Genomic DNA, 20,839 nt, shown 5'->3' with positions numbered 1-20,839 from the left:
AAAGAGATATACAGGATCAAAGTGTGTCACCTGCAGTTAGTCACGTTACTGCCCCTTCCCTTAAGGAACAGGCAGCCCTAAATGTATGCATCCTGATTGGACGTAAGGATAAATTATAGATCTGTGACTCTTGTACATGGTGACCTAATTTCTATATTACATTAGTCAGTTTTGTTCTGCTTCCTAAGTAGTGTATGGCTTTGTTCCTTAAAGGAAACCAGGTTTCATTTTTCCCTGAAGAAGGAACTGGAAACCCCGAGGCTCTACATCCTACATGCCACAGTATCACATTATGTACGAACTACATGGGCCCCACACCGCGTAAAACCCGTACAGCACGACCTAGTACACCTACTTTATTACATGGGGACCGGGGGACACTTGGTACGGTGGCTCTACACTGGGGTCAGGGAACACGCTGCCATATCCTTCAACCCGCTCAGAGACACCTGGGCACTAGACACGGGGGAGGAACTGACGGACGGGGCCTGGAAGATCATCCTAGAAAACCCGCGAAAGGTGTCCCGGAATGTTAAGTTCAAATTTATACAAGCTATGGTACTACACAGAGCATACCTCACCCCACAAAGGCTTCATAGGATGTTCCCGGATTCACCCCACTGCTGTCCCCGGTGCAGGGCTGACGAAACCGGTCTTCTTCACATGTTATGGGCGTGCCCACGTCTACGACATTATTGGAGGGGCGTCTGCCACGCTCTCCGTACGATCACGGCCCTGCAGGTGCCGGAGGAGGCGCTGTATTGCCTGATAGGCCACCGGAAAACGCCCCAAACAACATAAGACCCAGTTGAGGCTCCTTGACTTATCCTTGCTGCTGGCTGTCAGAGTTCTAACGATGAGATGGAAGTCCGCCAGACCTCCAGGCCTGGAGACATGGAGAGCGGATGTGCTGAAGTGGGGCATGGCTGAGGGGTCTGTTCTGCGCAGAGAGGAAGCGAAGGGGCTAAGAAAATACCCAATCGCACAGGACTGGGAGTGGATGTTATTGGAGGTGGACGAAATGGAGTGGGCACCATCACAAGCGAATGGCTCTCAGCTGTGAAAATGTGAAAAAGGGGTCTGGAGCTTTCATGCACCGAATAGGTCCAGAAAGCGCGCAGGTTAGTCAGCTGAGAATGAATAAGTTAGCCAAGTTGAGGCTGGTATTAATGCCAAGACAAGTTGCTAGGTACACGAAGGTTCCAGGAGACGTACGAGAAGGGGTGGGAGGAGTTGGGTGGGATGGGGACACATGTTTAGACCAAATGTCGAGACTACTGTTGTGTATCTGAGACACATAACACGAGGTTGGACGGGAGGTCATATCATGAGTGTATAATGTTTGCTAGGTCTACAAAATGAGACTGTACGATATCCGGCATGTCTCAGATATGTCATGACATGACACTTGGAGATTTACTTTTGGAGTCTGCAGTTATTGGTTGAGGGAGAAAACTGTGAAAAGACTGTACACTGTGGAATATGTGGATCTGTATACTATGATATGTCAAGCGGTCGCTAATAAAGAATAAAAAAAAAAAAGAAGGAACTGGAACATTAGCTGAGATTACCGTATATGGTGTAGCGGCCAGCGGTAGAGTTAAAATGTCTGTACTATTTTGACTTTTGTGTATCACCCATACTCTTGGTATTGTGTTACAAACTTGACTATCACCCGGTTTGTTTTCTTTTGCCGCTTCTCCCCTGATTGATGTCGCATTGTGCCTAGTTATTGGGGATTTTAGCTGTGTCCTAGTCCCATTTCTCTTTTTCCGTATTCCTTTCGCCAGTCAGCCCTTTTATTATTGTTGGTGTATTGTTCAGGTTCACACTTCCAGATTGCAGTAATGTACCAGGGACCCCCATATTATGTATAATTCCCTTGTGTATGACCAGACTGGTTTTTAAGAATTTTCTTTAGGCCTACTTCGATGTTTTCCAGTCTGACTGTCAGGGTAGTGATGGACTGGTTAACTGACTCGATACTATAATAAGACAAGTTTTCCACCTCAATAGGAGATACCTTACATTTATTTTTTTGAACATGACAAATTTTCAATGACTATTTTAATTTGGTTTTTACCCTTTTGTTCCTGCTTCTTTAATTTTCGGTGGGATCAGATGTGTTCTAAATCATGGAAATTCTAGGACTCTCTAGTTCTTGTCTTCTGTTTCCACATTTTGATCATTAGCTTTTGTACTGCATAGTGCACCTGATGCACAATTATTAAAGGGAGGTAGCTACATGTCCCTGATAATCTGTATCATGTGATTTCTCTTTTGAGGTGTTCTAGATAAGGAATTTAGGAACACCTAGACGTAATCATTGAAAAACAAAAATGTTTACCCCATTAGACAATGCCACCATGTGTGAGGACATCCATTCAGATAGAATTCCCATGTAACTATCTACCCTTAGATGGCAGGGGATAATGAAGGGTACCCAATTGAAGAGATTAGAAGTATTGCCTTTGAGGATGACAGTGTATTCTAGACCAGAATTGTCCCATGGCGTATGGCCACTCCCTCGCAGATTGCAGGCCACCTGCTTGCAGTCCCATTGTTAAATACAATGAACTGTTTTTCTACTAAATTGAAGGAAACTAACAACTGTGTCACATTTCCTACGTCACTAGGTCTGCGGTATCAAGTCATAATAACCTGCAGAACATTGATTTAAGCCTAATTCCCATCAGTGACAGCTACAGATGAGGGCCGGACGTCTTGGCCCTACAGTCCCAACACCCAGAAAGTAGCAAGGCTGGACAACGATCGCCAGAGCGCCATCAATGGTATCTCCAAAGCATCGTACTTGCTCCATCAGACGGCGTTGGACATCACAAAACCAGAGTTTCCGTGCAAAAGAGCGAAAGAGAAGGATCCCTGTTGTTGATGGCAGGGCTGGTTTGAGGCTTCAGTTTTCTACCTGTCATGTGCTGGTAACCTCTGACAGTGTGCAGTCCCTTGAGCCCCTTGGCCAGAGTTTTGGCCACATCCCCCCTTTTCTTTGCTCCAACGGAAGGGCAGTGCACCGGAGGATCCAAGATTGGCAAAAGGCACTACATTGTGGTACCCATGATGAAAGGAAAAATTAAATGAAAGAGCAGCCCAAGCGTCCTCTGACACTAAATAACGAGTGTTGGAGCCTGAAAGTGTTGCTGAGTGTGAAAGTCTGTTGCTCTGTCCCGATTAATAGTACTTGGGTCTGCACGAGATGATCTGTGCCCACGACCAATGAAGAGCACAATATCTGTAGTGTCTGCCGCAGAGGAGAGACACTGGTGCACTGCATTGAGACATTGAGACTTTCGAGTGAGCTGTGAGTGTTTGCCAGGAGGGCACTCCAACGGATACTGAGAAGCATCAAGAGGCCCAATGCGACAATGGAAGCAGATTTGATGGACGATAGAAGCCTACCAGAGAGGTTTAGAACGGACTTTGGGTATAGTTGTGGTTGTACAAGTGTTTCCAGTGCCACTGTATGAAGTGAGTGTTGGATATGTTCATCCAAAATGGTCCTGAAGTAGTGTTCTGTCTGTACTCTGTTAAAGGATATTCCCATTTCACCTAGCAATGAATTAGGATTTGCCTGCGTAATGGTAAAAGGAGGTCTGAGGTAATTCAGTTTCAACTCCATTTTGTATTTCGTCGCCATTTTGTGTTGCCCTCACTCAGGCAGCTGGGTAAAACGAGTGTTTTTGCCCTTTGTACTGCCACGTGTTAAATAACCTCCCCTTCCTTGTTGTGAAGCCAATTCCAGGAACTAGCCAAACTGACTAATCCTTGTCTAGACTGACTAATCCTTGTCCCAACTATCTGTTGGCCTTCGGTATTCCTTCCCCGCATTATCCTATTTTGCAAGTTGTCCTTTGAAGCACACAAACATATCCTGCCATTACTGATTGACCTATAGGTGCTGTCATTGATTGACTTATGGGGTTGGGCAAAAACACGACTCAAGGGGGACGTTCTGGTTACATGATGCCTTGTTTTGAATGTTTTCCTATTGGCTAATATTTGGCAGATCTTGCATGTCCATATTAGGCATTTTGCATGCTTGCATGAGCTAGGACTGCCCCTTACTTTTATGCTGAGTTTGTAACCCTCACATATATAAGACCCCAGTGTTCTGTACTCTTGAGACTGCCTCATTCAGTTGCTAAGGCGTCTGTGTGAAGTAGTCTCACTCATTTGAGTTTAATAAAGATGTTGTTTTATATTTCAGCTTCTGTTTCAACTTCTTCTTTGTGTTAGTGAGACCCCTGAGAAGGAAGATTGATTTCTTCACTACCTAGGGCCTACTTTAGGGGTAAAAGGGGAGTTTACGGCTTGGCAAATAGTTTTAAATGCCAAATCGAAGTGGTAGTAAACAACAACAAAAAGAATCAGCAAAAAGAGGAGGTAAGCAGCAACATGTTTAGGGGAAGATCAACCAACCTAAGGATGACAGGTCTAACAGCTTTAAACTGGATTCACTTTTCCACAGGGAGCCAGTGGACATCTAGAAGAAGACTGGACATGGAAGAATTTTTGGGGAGATAGAATAATAATCTAGCAGCAGCCGCCTGGACGATCTGCAGACGTTTGAGTGAGGCCTTGGAGACCCCAAGGTAAAGAATGTTGTCAAGTACATTTGAGATAGAATCAGGGTCTGAATTACTGTTTGTTGGGCAGCGTCAGGCAGTAATGAAAGTATTTTTCTAAGGCACGTTAAAAACAGGGGGAGGCTACCTTTGAAATTTGATGATTCATTGAGACCTCATCATCAAGCCAGAAACCCAGGTTCGTTACCACAGAGACAGGGACTGGAGGAGTACCAAGGATGCATGGCTAGTGGCGAGGTCCCCAAAGATGAGGGTTGTTGCCCACTAACAGAACCTCTTTGTTGTCTCCACTTAAATTAAAGGAATTGTTACTCATCTAGGCAGTCACCTTCAAAAGGCAAGTGTTTTGGGTGTCCAGACTGCGATGAAGCTTAGGTGAAAGGGAAAAGATGATCTGGGTATCATCTGCCTAAGGGAAAAGACAAAGATCACAGCTTTCCTCAATCTCCGCCAGGGGACGTATATTAATGTTGAATAGTATAAGGCTAATAGCCGACCCCTGGGGTACACCTGAAGGAAGAGAAAGGAAGCTGGAGGTATGGTGTGCGGCAAAAGACCTGATAGGTCTGATCCTGTAAAAATGAGTCTAGCCATGTCAAGGCCAAGTCTAAAACACTCATAGCCTCCAGTCTTTGTTGAAGTAGCTGGTGCGATACTGTGTTGAATGACACCAGTAGAATTAGTGCTGCTGTGCCACCTCTATCAAGTTGGAGTCCGAGCTGCTCTGTGACTCCCAGCAAGGTAGATTCCGTGCTGTGATCAGCCCTAAAACTAGACTGAGAAGGGTGAAGAAGATCCTTTGTTTCAACAAACAACTACATTTGTTGATTCATGTGCTTTTCGAGGATTTTAGAGAATAATGGTAGAAGCAAAATTGGTCTATAATTAAACCAATTAAGAGGGTCAAGATGTGGCTTCTTAAGTAGGGGCCTAATCATAGCATATTTCTACACTTCAGGGGGACTTGACAATCAATAAGTGAAGAATTGAGAAGAGAAATCACCATTTACAGAAGGTCAGGCCACAGTTTGCTCACACAGGAGGGTAAGACTGGGTCTAAAGGTGAACCTGATTTTATAGAGTTCAGCAAAGTGAAAAAAGCAGGAGCATTGATGGGTGAAAATGTACCTGAAGAGCAGTCGGAGCAGTATCCAGATGGAGTTCCACAGCCGCCGTGCAAATAATTCTGTTTTCTGATTGTATCTGGTGTTGGGAACTCAGAGACGTAGACGTTAAAGAAGTCTGAATGTCTGGCACTTTTTTTGCCAAAGAAACCAGCAAGTCCTTTGCATTGCAACTGTGCAAGAGAAGAGCAAGGAGGAATCCTTGCCGGGCCTGATAGATGTTTGACCATTCTGAATAGCGTTTTTGGACAGATGTGAGCCATAGTTTTTCCAGAATAGAAAGTAGCTCAGGTGGAGCAGTAGGCCTTGTGAAATTCTTCCAGGGCTAATCTATATTTTCTTTTATCTTCCTCACCATAAGATTTGCGCCAAATCCTTTGAAGGTGTTTGCAGTGCTTTTTGACCCGGTATACTGCTTCTGTGTTGACGAATTCCTGGAATGATTTAAGGGATTGAGCGGGGTGCTGGACACCCAGATCTGGCAGTGGTGCAGCCCCGCAAGCTCGTTGTGTGTGGCACACAGAGTGAGGCAAAGGGGACAGCGGTGCCTGGTAGGGACTGCCTGGAGACCTTACTGGCAGGAAAGCTAATGCCCTCCTCTCTAGTGTGTGGAAGCAACATGAGTCCTGGGTTTGTGCTGAGGAGCTAGACACATCTAGTGGCCTCACATATTGTGAGGCAGACTGAGGCGTGATACACCTCTGTGAGGGGAAACTCGACTGTCATGCACAGAGCTGAAACCCGAACACATAATATCAATAGGGCACTCCCACTAATAGATTACTGAAGGGTACAGCTACAGCTAATAAGGATAGGTACACCAATCTCCAACCTTCACAGAAAATGAAGAACTGCAATGGGGACCCCTCTGCCACTTTTGCCTCTTGAGGCTGGGGTACTGTAGAGGCGTCTCGTGGCGGAGTATCCTTCAAACCTGGTCAATGAGGGCACCACAAAGGGCAACACTGCTAAATCTGCAATGTCTGGGGCTCTGTGTGAGGCAGGGGGCACCTCAGAGGCGGCATGCATGATCTTACCTACTGCTCGCTACACCTAATGGAGTTGTGCTTTAAGACCAAACTTGTGCTTCACTGAACCAGATGTGTGCTGACGCACATGAAAATGGGGCTACAATGAGAATCCACATCAGATGATAGTGCCCTGGGATAGATGGGGTGGAAGCAAGACTCTGGGGACAACTTGTCTTCCACAGAAGTCATACTTCTGGCAATAGGAAACACCATAATAACCGTGCAATCAAAAATAGGCTAGATCAGAATGAACGTGGGCTTGCCAAAGAAGGCCGTGCCAAATGATGTGGGCTGGGTAATGAAAGCATAAAGATGTGTCTCAGAGATCAAAGATGACACAAGGACACTACACAGTGCTGGTGAGAGGATAGCCACAACACTCCCTAAACTGGAAGACAGGCGGAAGATATAGAGGGATGCATGTGGGGAAATATTCTTCAGAGCATAGGCATACCAAAGGGTGTGGAGGGCAAGAAATTCTTGAAAGACAGGCTCAGCATGCCAATCACGGGTGAAGAGCACTCCCTGTGCATCTTGGTCAAATGGGCTCACAGATAACTGATGCAAAGACCGCCAGCGGGGAGCCCACACCAAGCCACTTTATTGAACGATTCCCCAACCACAAAGACAGAGATGACTTCCTGAAAGCAGACATGTTAAGTGGCAAATTACTCTTGAGTCAGCAAATTTAGCTAGATTGGTTAAAAAACAAAGAAAATAGTTTGAGGAAGTTAAAATGAAACTGACTGTGATGTGGCTGAAATATATGTTCTTCTTGCCTGTCTGACTTAGAGGTGCTGGACACAATTTCCATTCTCTTTGACACCCCTAATGCGGCGTAGGACTGGGTACCAGAACGTAAAATCCTACCATGATTGACAAGGGGGGCCCTCACACAGAATCCAGAAATGGTGGCAGCCAGCATGTACTGTATCACAGCACAATCTGAGGCGGAGGGCATGGAACTAGAGGAGGATTCAGCAATGAATGGCACTCGAGTTGAACACCCCCCGCACTGGTACACCCGAGAACTCTGCATTGCGGCGTGTGCTCCAGTATCATAGCTAAAGTGCGTAAGTAGGCTGCACACTTGCAGGACTGGCAAGGAAATCTACCCAAAACATTATCAAGAATGCCACATGATTGCTACAACTAGAGGGGCTAAAAGAACCAGATTGTGAAGTTTGACAGTTAATCTATGGTTCCCGGGGAAAGAGACAGACCATTTATACACTGGGGATGTGTATAGTTTGGAGATCATTGTATGAAAGAGTGGGGAGGGTGTGGGATGGATGTTCAGTTGTCCTAAAGGTTTATGAGTTCAGTTTGTGACCTAGGTACCCTAGGCTGATTGGGTTGAAGACACAAATAGTTCCTTAGGACAGACACCCATAATAGATTATTTGGGAATTCTGAAGCGAGCAGTTGAAAATCATGTTGTTAAATGTTAATGGCTTTTGGGGTAGGATCAAAAGTGGGGTGGCGACCTATTATTTCAAATGCTCAGGACCTAACCTAGTCCTTCTTCAGGAAACTCACTTGTTTTGCAACAACACTGGAAGAGGGACATACAGTCCCTTGATACATACTGGTTTTACCAATAGCACAACAGTAGCTGGAATCCTTACAAAAAAAGTCCCGCTTCCATCACCCACTGGTCAGGGAACAATGGGTTTACCTAAAAGTGTATGGGTATATACGGGACATACGGCAGGCTTTTGGAAACGCCTCCCTCCCTGAACATAACAAGAGGAGACTGCAACAACGTTATGCAACCAGCTAGAGAGAGGCAGACTAACATTTCTGCTAGCGCAAGTAATCCACACTGTTGTCCGAATGAGTGCGGTTCTGGGATTGACTAATGCGAAGCAGCTAATGCATGTCAGTGATTGGCAATGCAACTTTTTCTCTGGGGCAAATGGTTTGTTTTCAAGATTAGATATTTTTTTTATCCCAACGGTTGAGAACCCTGAATAGTGAGGGTTGACTACCTGGTGACATGAATCTCAGACCACTTTCAGCCATTATTGATAATAGGTGCAGCACCCAGGCAATACAACACCACCTGTAGACTGCATGCATGGGAACTCAAACATACAGAGATGGTCATAGTGCTAAATTTCAGAGTGGGGTATATTGAGCTATTTGTAGCCATAATTTGTTATTTGCAGACATAAATTCGTGAATCGAGACCATTGACTGCGTTTCCTGCTTACAGGCACGTCTCTTAGGCTATGAATATTCACAAAGGGGCAATGCTAGGCCCACTTCTCTGCACCACAAAGTATTGCATTTGCACAATTTTGCACAGTGAACAGTATATATGGCCATCCAGGCCCATTTGATCTCTTACGCTGTGCCCAGGTAAAGGTTCGGCCAGACTTCGTCAGCCTTGTTCTGACAGCAGTGCGCTCGCTTCTTCAGCTCAACAATGAGTTCATTGAGAGATGGTGTTCCGCACCCCAGGCCTGATCTTTCACTCATGCACACAGTCTGGTTGCGGCAGCTGGTACACTCCTGCCCACTCATGCAGTTGTCTTGCTTGGCACAAGCCATGATGACCTAGAAAAAAACATGTACTGCTGTTAAATATTCAACTGATCAGGTTAAGATTGTTGCATTCTAAGAATTTTGAACACTGAAGCCAGTACCGCCTCCTTTGGGGCAGTAGGTGGTAGAACTTTCTGCAGTCCACACCCATTCTTTTTTCACATGCAAAACATGTAGTACTGTCCAACCCACTTCACTCCAGCTAGCAAAACAAGCATTTGCAATGCAATAGGTCTCGCATTTATGCAAGTTTGAGCTATTGACATTGTAAATGACAATGCCTTTATTTTTGTTTTTAAAATAGATAAATAAAAGGCATTGTCATTTACAATAACAATAGCTTAAACTCACATACATGCGAGACCTATTGCATTGCAAATGCTTGTTACCTGTGTCGCTAGAGTGGTGCCTACCGGCCAACTCATATAAAGTTCACCTGCTGTGTACGTAACTCACACTTGGCCTACATGGTGAAGGTGTGTAATGCCAGTCGGCGCATGGTACTGGTGTGTGCATTCTGGGATGTATGTGTTCCTGTGTATAGTACATAACATGAAGGCATGGCGGTTTCATTTTGGAATCCCAGGGCCTGGAAAGACTAGAGGAGGTGAGGACTACAACCCCCAGAGAGAGGAGGATTACAAACATTCCTGAGGGCTGGAGATGGAACATACACACCGGAAAAAGGGAAGGAGAGCATCCTCATGCACAGTAAAGGTCTCCAATTCCAGGAAGATTCCTTCATCGTTCAGCCGGGGATCATTGTAAAGCTAGATGGTGGGTCTGATAAAGTTGCCACTGTAGGACCAGTCATAAACATTGACTCAAAGAGATCGTAGAGTCTGTAGGAGAGAGACATGGGGTGGAGCAAGCCAAATAGGGGCAGAGTGGCACATAATTCCTGTCATTAGAAGAATGTGTTTTAATCTGCAACTTTAACCTCCCAAATACAACACAGGAATCAAACCATGACCGGATCTTTCTTCAATCTCTTTCAAAATCCCAACATCAAAAGGTTTGACGCGTTGCTAACCAACACAAAAGGGAATCATCCTGGACTTTATATGCAGGGGTACGTACGTCAGCCACGATTTCCAACTGGAACAAACATACTCATATCTTCTCTAATCAAAACCTTACAGAGAAGACAACCGAAACAGTCCAAGTCCCAGATCCAATAATAAAAAAACCTACCCATGAAAACACTCCAAATTGCTGTGGCCAAAACATTTTACTGTGATAAACTTCCTTATCTCGAAAGTCAAGCACACCTTCATGATAACAGCTGACACTCACACACCCAGAGTCAAAGCCAGTTTATCTAATGTCATGCAACACTAGAACTCACAGACCACATACATGTTATAAGACTTCTGGAGAAGCATCAGTCTCGGTTGCTGCTGCATAATTTCGACAACCCTGAACAACCTTTATTCATCCTGCAAGTATCTCATCACAGATACCACAGCTATCCACTACAACACCATCAACAGAGAAATATCAGTCGCAGCAAACTCTTCAAAATCAATCACTACATGGATGCCACCACCAAATCCGATCAAAATTTGACAAAGAAAGGAGTCACTACCATCAACTTTTTCAAGGAGAAGATTGACTGAATTAACATAGCACAGACTTATCAGCCATCTCTACAAACGTTCCGCCACTGGACAACCAACAGTGGAGTAGATCCACTTCTTTCTGCTCTTCATTGAGGATCTCTGCAACCTTCTCATCTCACTTAAGATCTACATCATATTTCATCATACAACTGTCTGTCCCAAGGGTGTGGCCACACTGTCATGGAGTGAGCACGATTTCTACCTTAGCTCCTGACAACGCCAACATGCAATACCCTAATCCTGCAACAAACAGTTACAGGACCTACCTCTGGAGCAGCAGCCTACTGTTAGAGACAGAGGTCGTAATTGTGGGCAGTGCTCAATCAAGCCCCAGGATTGATGTCTCATTCTGCCAGTGGATCTGAAAAAGAGCATGCTAGAGCAGTGCACAACTTTGCTCAGCACACGGGTTGAGTGGAGAGTGCCAGTTTCAGAGGTAAAGAAGGAAAGCAGATGGGCCACAAACAGTTCCACTGACAAGCGAACAGCTGCCTGCAGGGAGGATGTCCTGGCCCAGATAACCCTATGGTGGCATTCCTCTACCTACTAACAGATCCATTTAGGAGGAAGAGTGACTGACGACCAACCACCATGGCAGGGATGGTTCTCATTTGGCTCCCCTTCAATTATGAGCGGAGGAAAATGGGACATTGCAAGATGGAGGAACCTGAAAAGACTGAGCTGGATGCACACATCAGCAGCGCCCCAAGAATTGGCAGAAAAACTGCAGAAACACTAAAACACTAATAATGGTGGTACTGACTCATTAAAACTAGAAGTGCAGAACTATCTACCAAACTATCAGGTTTGGGGGGGCCTGAGCTAGGGGAATCCTTAAACTGCTCTATCAGTCTGCCCAGGTAGTGCAACACTCTTCAATACCGCAAAGGGAATGAGTGGCATATTACTATGGGGAAACTAAAGTCCACCAATACAGAAACTGATACAACAGCTCCGTATTATGGCACTAATGGAGTGAGCGACCTTCTCCCTGTAGCAGACTTCTGAACCTGAGCACTTGGATTCCAACGAGGGCAAGTTGAACCACATCCTTCTAGCCAATACAAGAGGCAAGAAATATGATGGAAGATAGATACACTTGCAATCAAAGTCAATCATCTGACGGCTGATAGAAGAACGTTGTGAGAAAGAGTCGCAGAAACATAATTTTAACTAACTGAAGTGACTCAGATACAATCTACAAGAAAGTGAGATTCTTAAAATGCATTATGTTGGTTGCAGGGGGATGCTTAACATCCAAATTGGAGACTACCGAAGAAAACTGTGGACCTTTCAATGGAACTATTCTCGGATGAGGGTTTGTGAAAATGTTAAACCTCGAAATAAATCAAAACTTTTCAGTCGGAAGGCCTTGATTACCCCGGCCAAACTGGTCATTTGACCACACCCGATTATATCAACACTGTCAAACTATTGAGAGCTATCTTAAAAAAGGCAAGGCAAATGGGCTTTTCATGCATGACAACGCCACAGGACACATATCCCCAAACTACTTTCTTGCAGGGCAAAACGACTGGAACAACTTCCTTGAAGTGAAAAGAAGATTGCAAGACCTATGGCTCAAGTAAACTGGGCACTAAAGTTCATGTTTCTGTTCCCAGCAAAACTGAACGTAATAACAGGCTGGAGTTCCCACTTTTTCACAGATGGAATTGCAGCGAACTAAAAGATAGATAACCACACCAACACTCGTGTGGGTAAGTGGACACGAGCAATGGGGGGCCAATGGACAAGGTGCAAGAGTAAGGTACACCGCAAGACACCATAAAAAGCCAAACATGCTCAGGGGATAGCTAGAAAGGCGGTGGCGCTGAAGAACATGTAGCAAGAACACCTGAAAATATCTAGAGATGCCAGAGTGGAACAAAAGGAAAATACAGATGAAGTGGACTCTGAGGCAGAGCTATCATGCGCTAGACCAACAGTTACTCAGTGGACACGAGAATGCCTCAATTGATTAAGACAGTCCAGCGAACTAACCAAGCACTGTGCGTGCAGTACCCTCATCCGAGGCCGCGTTGCTCATCAACTATATGATGGCAGAGACATCTGGGTTGAAAACAATTCTGGGGCCAAGGGTGCATCCATGGGCTAAAATCGGTGAGCTGAGACCATTAGCTGAAGGCCTGGAAACCTTCCTTCTTTTCTTCACTTCTACCCATATAATATAAGACTTAAAAGTTGTCATGCTGTCTTGAGACTGGGAAACTAACAACTGTGGGGATAAAATGGGCAGGGAAATATTTTGTATGGGCATGGTTCCGTCCCAGACCAGGAGACTAGGCAATCTCAAGCATGCAATTACATAAAGTCACAAGTGTTGTCTCAATGAAAGAAAGTCAACGCAATGTTGCTGGTACATCTATGCACGTCGGGTACAACAGTGTCTGTCGAGAGTTAGGGTGCCTGGTGCATGTGCAGTGTGGGTGCCAGAGTTTACTTGTGGGACAGTTTTGCCATACATGGGGGGCGGCGTCAGCACTGGCCCTGGACACTGCCAAAGTGTTGGTGAGTGAGATGGATGAATACATTACTGTTCAGGAAGGCCTTTGACCCCTGAGTACCTGCATTGTGTCTCTCCCCCAAACACCCTCTTCAGCATGCCCCCCTCCCTGTCCTTGCGCAAGATGATGCCCCCTTCCCCATCCACTGCTCTTCGAAGAGGCCTTGGCGAGATGTTGGCACATTAAAAAAAAAGCCTCGTTTCACAGAGGACTCCGGTTGAAAGTTTCCATAGGGGAAAGTGAGCATCGCCAGGCACACGGAGCAGTAGCACGGGAGGACGGGGGCTAGAGAGCAGGGGCAGGACCTTTCAACCATAGAGAAAGGGTATAGGCGAGGAGGAACAACGAGGTAAAAGAATACGAGCAAACTGCAGAAAGAAACACACACAGGCAGGTCCTGGCAAGCACACATCGATTCGGAAGGAAACGCGCCCAGTGAAAGATCAAGAAGCTCTGGACTGAGTCCTGCTGCTGAAATACTTTCGTCCAAAAGAAACCCCTGTGGAAGAAAGCAGCGCTGGAGGGCACACCTGGGCGACTCGACTGCAGCATATGATAACGACCCCCTCTTCCCTTTCGGAGTCTTGAAAAATGAAAGGGAGGCCTGGTTCTCAGACATCTGAGGATTGTGTCTCGTAACAGTATATAACAACCCGCTTCCCTTTCAGGAGCAAACAGAGCATTGCAGATTACAAAGCCAGAGTTATTGTTTCCGCTCCTTTTTCTTAGTGACACGCTATTATTAAACACCCCTTCCCCCACCCGCGAGCCAAGCAAGTCCGCAAGAAAAAAAACAAGTCAAACAAGTCAAGATGCCAAATACATTCCACTTAGAAGGTAAAAGCAAGTAGAAAAAGGCCTTACTGTGTCTTCGAAAAAGTGCAGATTTCTGAGGGGTGGTTTAGCTACTATCCTTTAAACCATCTAAAGGGGGTCCTGTGCCCTCTAATCAGAATTCGACATTCGTACCTTTAATAGTTAAAATCAGAGTATTTCCAAGAACCGCTTGGGTTATCACTTACTCCACGTCACCCCCTCAGCGAATTCCTTATTCCCGTGAAATAATTTAGGCAGGTGCTACAAACGCCCATGACTTTGATCTGACCATCATGTAATCCCTTTCACTACTCCTTCCAGAACAAAACCAACCATGCCAGAATTGAGAGGGAGGGAAATGATCAAACACGGAAAGATGTATATGGTGACTTTTTGTTTCAAGCTATCCATTCCTCCAGTGGCCTTGCAAATCAGGATCCCAGATCCTCCTAAATAAATATATTGATACCTTACAAGACGCGCTTGATGAGGCTGCTCCTAGACTGCGCGGGAAATCAATACAAGGAAGAACTACAACCTCTGGTTTATCCCTGAAGTAAATATTACAAGGAGAGAAGTATGGAGCCTTGGATGCAAGCAGTACACGTAGGCGGCAAAACGAAAGTGGCACGTGTTTAATCGCAATTAAAAAACACCTGTAAAAAAACAAATTTCACTGACTATATTCTTCATCTTCCCATCATCACCGCCACAGCCCGGCTCGGACAGGAAGCCAGGCAACCTGTGTTGGGATGGGGCGGGGCCGCAAAAAGACAGGAAGCAGACGGGAGCCTACCCCGCGCTCCTGTGTCCATGAAGTCAGCGTGTGAGCTAGCGGGGCTCCCGTGCTCGTGCAGAGCCCCGCCTGCTGCCGAGACTGACCCGCTGCCGAGGGAGAGAGGGACACGGGCAAAGAGCCCGTGGGGGGGAGGGAGGGATGTGTGTGTGTGTGTGTCTGTGTGTGGGTGTGTGCGTGTGTCTGTGTGCGCGCGTGTCTGTGTGTGTGCACTTGTGTCTGAGTGTGTGCGCGTGTGTCTGTCTATGTGTGTGTGTGTGCGCGTGTGTCTGTGTGTGTGTGCGTGCGCGCGTCCTGATCCATTGTTCACTGTGAACAGCATGCTGGAATCGGAGCGCGTGTTCACGCGCGCGACCTGATCCGATTCCGGCATGCTGCGCGTGCTCATCTCCTGTCTCCTGGGAAGCAGAGTCGACAGCTATAGGCTCGCAGGCGAGACAGCGCTTTCGCACTGTAATTGCCAGGTGCGAGACCTAAACAAGGGTGTGCTTCTAAAGTGGCAGGAAATATCTTCTCACATCCCCTAACTCTTTGAGATAACCTTCAGTGGCAAAAGTGCCATACAAAGCATTCATTTATATAACATCTTGATTTAGCAGAAACGTCTCATGAATTGTAACCTGTCACATTTAGATAAATGACCATTAGCATGCATTGCTTTAAGACTGGGGCCAGCTTATTTCCAGGAGCCCATCATTTTGACACATAAGTGGCAATAAAATATTTGTCAAAGCCTAAGTTCAAACGATTTTTTAAATAGGGAAGTCATGATGAATTTTTTTCTCAACAAATGTTATTGTTTTCACAAACAAACACAACCACTGTGCACCTGTTCGTATCACAGTAAACCACAATATACATATTCGGAACTTAGTTATTCCCCACATCCAACCCATGGTATTCCTACAATTTGCCCCATATATCCTCATGTTTCAGTTGGCAGCCCCAAGCTGTTTAGATGAGCCGCTCTTGCTAAGAGCATCAGTCTACCCCGCCCACCACTCTGCCACAGTAGGTGGGTTTGTGGACCTCCATTTACGTGCAATATTTCGTTTGGCAACCAGTTTTGCTACTCCCCAAAAAATGCACTCCAATTTCGGTCTTCCCACATCCTCCATCAACTCCAATAAGACGAAACTAGCAGAAAGTTCCTGCAGCAGGTCCAAGACTGTCGAGGGTTCTTGCCCTTTTTTAGGTCTCGCCTACGCAGTGCGCATGCGCTGCATAGCAAAAAGACCTTTAGCAATGGATTCTGGTTTTCACTCAAAAACGTGCACGCATTGCATTGCTTTGAATGCAACGTGTGCACGTTTGGCGATTCTCTTGCGGGAGCGAGCTTTAACATATGGTCCCTGCTCGCTCCCACAAGGGAAACAGCCGCAGGCCCCCTCCTCTCTCCCCTCCCCCTGCTGCCTCCTCCTCTCCCATCTCGTTTTACATTTTTTTTTTTAACTTTTAGCGTGAGGCGCTTGCTGGGTCTTTTTAGGATCCATTTTACAGGGAAGCAACTAAATGAAAGAAGGAAAGAGATGTTGTGAACCGGTTCTTCAAATCACGGTTTTCAGTAAGTGAGGAGTGAGGCACGCACTAGTTGTTCCTTTGTGGTTGCTAGGATGAAGCACAATAGGGCACCCATCGGCCTGAATCAGTGCACCGTGTTTCTTTAATTGCATTTGCATATCTATGCTCGAGTAGGCAATTTGTTCACGGCCGTGTGGCCGTGCTTGTTTTGTTTGTAGTAAAAGCTACATTTTTTTATTGAAAACTGCAAATGAAACAGAAAATGGTGGACGTGCTGTACAATCGCTTAATTCGAGTGGCTCTTAAAATGTACAGCTGTGTTTATCTGATCCAATATATGCTGAAAAACTATCCAATATACGTAGGCATGACTGCCTTTTTCAGGCAGAATAGTAAAAATGTCTCTTTAGGAGGTAATATTGCCTTGCTCAATGCATTTGGAGATGCATCGATTCTTCCATACCTGGCATTGCTGCTATGAAATGGTGAAAAAGCTGCCTCCAGTTAAATTTAGTGCTTTCAGCACCCTCATAAAATAATGCAAGCCCCACGGATGCATGGAAACAGAATTGTGACTGCTGTATCATTTTATGTGTTTACTTTGGCGATACCGGTCTGACATGTCCTGCCAATAATGCACGCTGTGTTTTATGAGTCGCCTTGTCCAGCGTATGTGATTGCAGATGGCAGCTTGCACGGTGCCCTCCGCCCTCTCAACCCATCCATGCTGCCCTGGTGGCTTATAAACCATCGTGCAGCGTGGGCGCCTTCCGAGGTCTTCGATAAATCCTGGAGTTTTGAAGAGGCCATAAAGCGGGGCTTGACCTTTGACCCCCATGGTTTATGTTCTAATCAGGCACCGGGTGGCAGATTTATTCAATAATCAATACAGCCCTGTCCGTTTGGTGCATAGATCTTTCAGGAAGCAGAGGCAGTGGGGGTGGATGCGGGATGGTGGCCGGGGCGCAGAGGGAGAGTGAGCGGGGATCAGAGGATGTGTTACAACAGTGAGTGGTAATTACCGACAGACCCTCGTATTCATTTAGTACGTGAATAGTGGTGTTTTAGGATTAGTGCGCGCCCAGGGGAGTACTCCAGGGATGCTGCCCCCTACGTCCATTCACAACTGGCGGCAAACTCTAGATTAGCGACAGGGCAGTAGGACAGCTGCTAGGGGCCTCTCGACTCCATTCAAACCTGCGGTAGCGGACTCAGGGCTTTAAGTGGAATGAAAACAAGCACTGGCATAGCCAATAGGTCTTGCCTTTCGGACCTTAAGTATTTAGTTATGCAGCACAATATCCTTACTGCAACAACATTAACTGCTGCATGGCTAAACATTTATAAGGTCCCAAAGGCGAGACCTATTGGCTATGCCAATGCTTGTTCTGCCAGTAGGGGATAAACACAGGGCAGGACCAGGCCACTTGGAAAAAGTCTGTATCCGGGCAGGAACATTGGAAGCATTTGGCCTGGGGAATCTTGCCAGCTTGGTGAAGCAGTGGGGAGTGGGGAGGAGTTCATGTAAGTTAGGTGCAAGTAGTTACGTTGGATCAATCTAAGACGTGTGGAAATAACTAACTCTCAGGGGCATTCTTGCCTTTTCCCACTCAGCATCTTCAAGTTCACCAACCCAAGACTCCCATTTCAGTTTCAATCTGGGGAACTGATCCAGGCAAATAATGACTAGGGATCGGTAAATCTGTGAGATAGCACTGTTGTGAAGCTTACCTGTCAACAGTTTGGCTTAGAGAGGGCTGAAGTCCGGAAAGTCCATGTCTGGGGGAATGTTAGCTGAGAGTGTGTGTCGCTATTGAAGGTTTTAAGAAACTGAGCACAGGACAGTTGATATTGCTCCTGAATCTCCCAAAATTTCGATACATGGGTACCCACCCAGACGTCTCCGAGATGGGCAATTCCTATCCTGTCCCACCTTGCATATCCTTCTAGCTTTGCGGTGTGGCACATAGAAGATGAGAGGCAACACATATGCAAAGAAGCATAATTTAACATCAAATCAACTATCAAACTCTTTTCAAAAATCATCCATAGAGTCCAGTGTTCCTTGAATGTTCTTTTTGATTTCTTCTCTTTCAATCTTGAAAGTATAACAAGCAGACGCAACCAATGCGTTTCGCCCTGGACAAGGGCTTCTTCAGGGTAAAAAGAGTCTTGAGCGGGTAGCACTGTAATTTATAAGCAGCATGGTCATACTACAGTCCCAAATCCTCGCTACCCACTTCTTGCATTCAATCCAATGTTACAGAAGGTAAACAGCATTTAGCGAACCATCATGTGTTTTGGTTAGCACAAATAGATAATTAATTCCTGAATCAGTAAACCCAGCCAGGTAAGTATTTTGTTCTGCAACACCGTCTGGCCCGCGGTGTCTTTGTCTACACATGCGAAACGCGTTGGTTGCGTCTGCTTGTTATACTTTCAAGATTGAAAGAGAAGAAATAATAAAGAACATTCAAGCAACACTGGACTCTATGGATGATTTTGGAAAAGATTTTGATAGTTGATTTGCTGTGAAATTGTTCTTCTTTACTTATGTGTTACCTCTCATCTTGTATGTTCATTATGTATGATTCATGACCATTTGGCAGCTGGCCATTTGAGGAGGGCAATACTAGTGCTCAGAAATGTATTTGTGACTATATTTGGTGGTGCAGTGAATCAGCCTACCTAGCTACCACCATTTCTTTAGCTTTGTGGTATGATGCCACAATTTGCATGGCTAGAGAATGGTCATCCTTGTCAGCTTGCAGTAACAACCCATCAGGCGGAGTGCCACTCTCCAATTTAGTAATATCGTGCAGGTGATCTCCAAGAGGGATCAGGGTAGGGGCCCAAAAGAGCATACACATCATCTGGTCAAGGCAAAGCAAAGTCTGCTCAGTGCGGTATGTCTGATCATCCCACCGCCCATTAAGCCAGTCATTTACCACAACCAACTTTGAGGCCATGTAATAATACTATAGGTCTACCATGCCCAGTGGTTAATTTGTGTTGTCGAGGCTGCCGTTGACAAGAGATTTGCGATTAAAGGGCCTGCATCTGTGGTACTTCCCACAGCAATGGTTCAGATGTGGGCTTGATGTGGAGTCCTTGTGTCAGGAGAATCCTTGCAGCAGAGGCGATGCGTCAGTTTCTCTCGGCATTTTGCCGAATAACATATGAGACGGGTTAATTCTGCTGGGTCCACAGATGGGCTGGCAGAGCACCTTCAGTCCACTTCCAAGGGTCCGGGACTGGGTGGTCCCACATGGCAGTGTAGCACTCACAGATGGCAGAATTCAGGTGCTGGATTCAAGGTTGCTGGGGCCTTTTGTCCCAGAGTCTCTAGTCAGAATGCCAGCCAACTAGCCCTTGGAGTCACTTTGGGGTCCTCCAACCCAGCAAGTTACGGACCTTCCAGGCAAATCTAAGCTCCCTATTGTGTGCGGCTGCCTAGAAGGAATACACAGCCCAACTGTTAGCTGCACCCAGCCATGTGCCCAAGAGCCGGCTACAGGCACTAAATAGCTAAGGGAGGAAAATACCACATTTCTTAAAGTGGCATTATCACAATTGTATTTTAAAATCTGACGTATGGGGCGTGGTCAAGATGGTGGACGGGTGAGACGTGTTTCCAAGTCTCTCTGCTACCTGTAGTGGACCCACCCCACGATGCCTCCCACGACGCCTCCCTGCTAGATTGACGGCGGCATTCTGGGGCCACAAGAGCAATTGATGGGTGTCGCTCCAGACCCTTGGAGTGGATCAGCGGCACTGCAAACACTAAGGCCTACACATGAACGGCCGCGGTGCATGTTCACCGCCTGGAGGCTAGCGATTGGAACCTGGGACATCCAACTCGCCGGCCTACCCCGCTTCTCCTCGTGATGTCTGGCTGAGACTCTGATGATCCACGTCTGTATCGCACTGCTGCCCTCTGGTGCCTGAAGAGAGGACCCAGTGGGCAGAGGAGGGAGAGGGACCCCCACCCACGCAGGCCCGATGACGGCTAGCGAAGCACTCCGGACGTGGGGTCACCTGGCAGAGGACAGTGAGAATGCCTGTGGGAAGACCTGAGGCATTCTCTGACGTCGGAGGGTGCCGGCAGCCACAGCAGGGCCACACACACGCTCCCTGACCCACGGCAGGGCGGTCCTACCCGGCGGAGGAGAGGAGGGTGCAGACGACGGTTGTATGACATTACAACGCATGCTAATACATTGCATGCCATTACATCGTGTTTTTTACAA

General features: G+C 46.3%; 1 protein-coding gene across 1 annotated transcript in view; it reads right to left on the bottom strand.

Annotated features, from left to right (window-relative positions):
- LOC144754655 (dual specificity protein phosphatase 13A-like) overlaps positions 1-20,839 on the bottom strand; it is a 294,608-nt gene that overhangs the window by 158,278 nt on the left and 115,491 nt on the right. The window contains exon 3 of the mRNA XM_078642731.1: positions 9,113-9,321. Coding sequence (XP_078498857.1) covers positions 9,113-9,321 — 209 coding nt within the window. The remainder of the gene's footprint in view (positions 1-9,112; positions 9,322-20,839) is intronic.

This window comes from Lissotriton helveticus, chromosome 5_1 (assembly GCF_964261635.1).
Source record: "Lissotriton helveticus chromosome 5_1, aLisHel1.1, whole genome shotgun sequence".
Lineage (NCBI taxonomy): Eukaryota > Metazoa > Chordata > Amphibia > Caudata > Salamandridae > Lissotriton > Lissotriton helveticus.
Note: the sequence above shows the minus strand (reverse complement) of the source record. Positions and strands in the feature narration are given on the sequence as shown.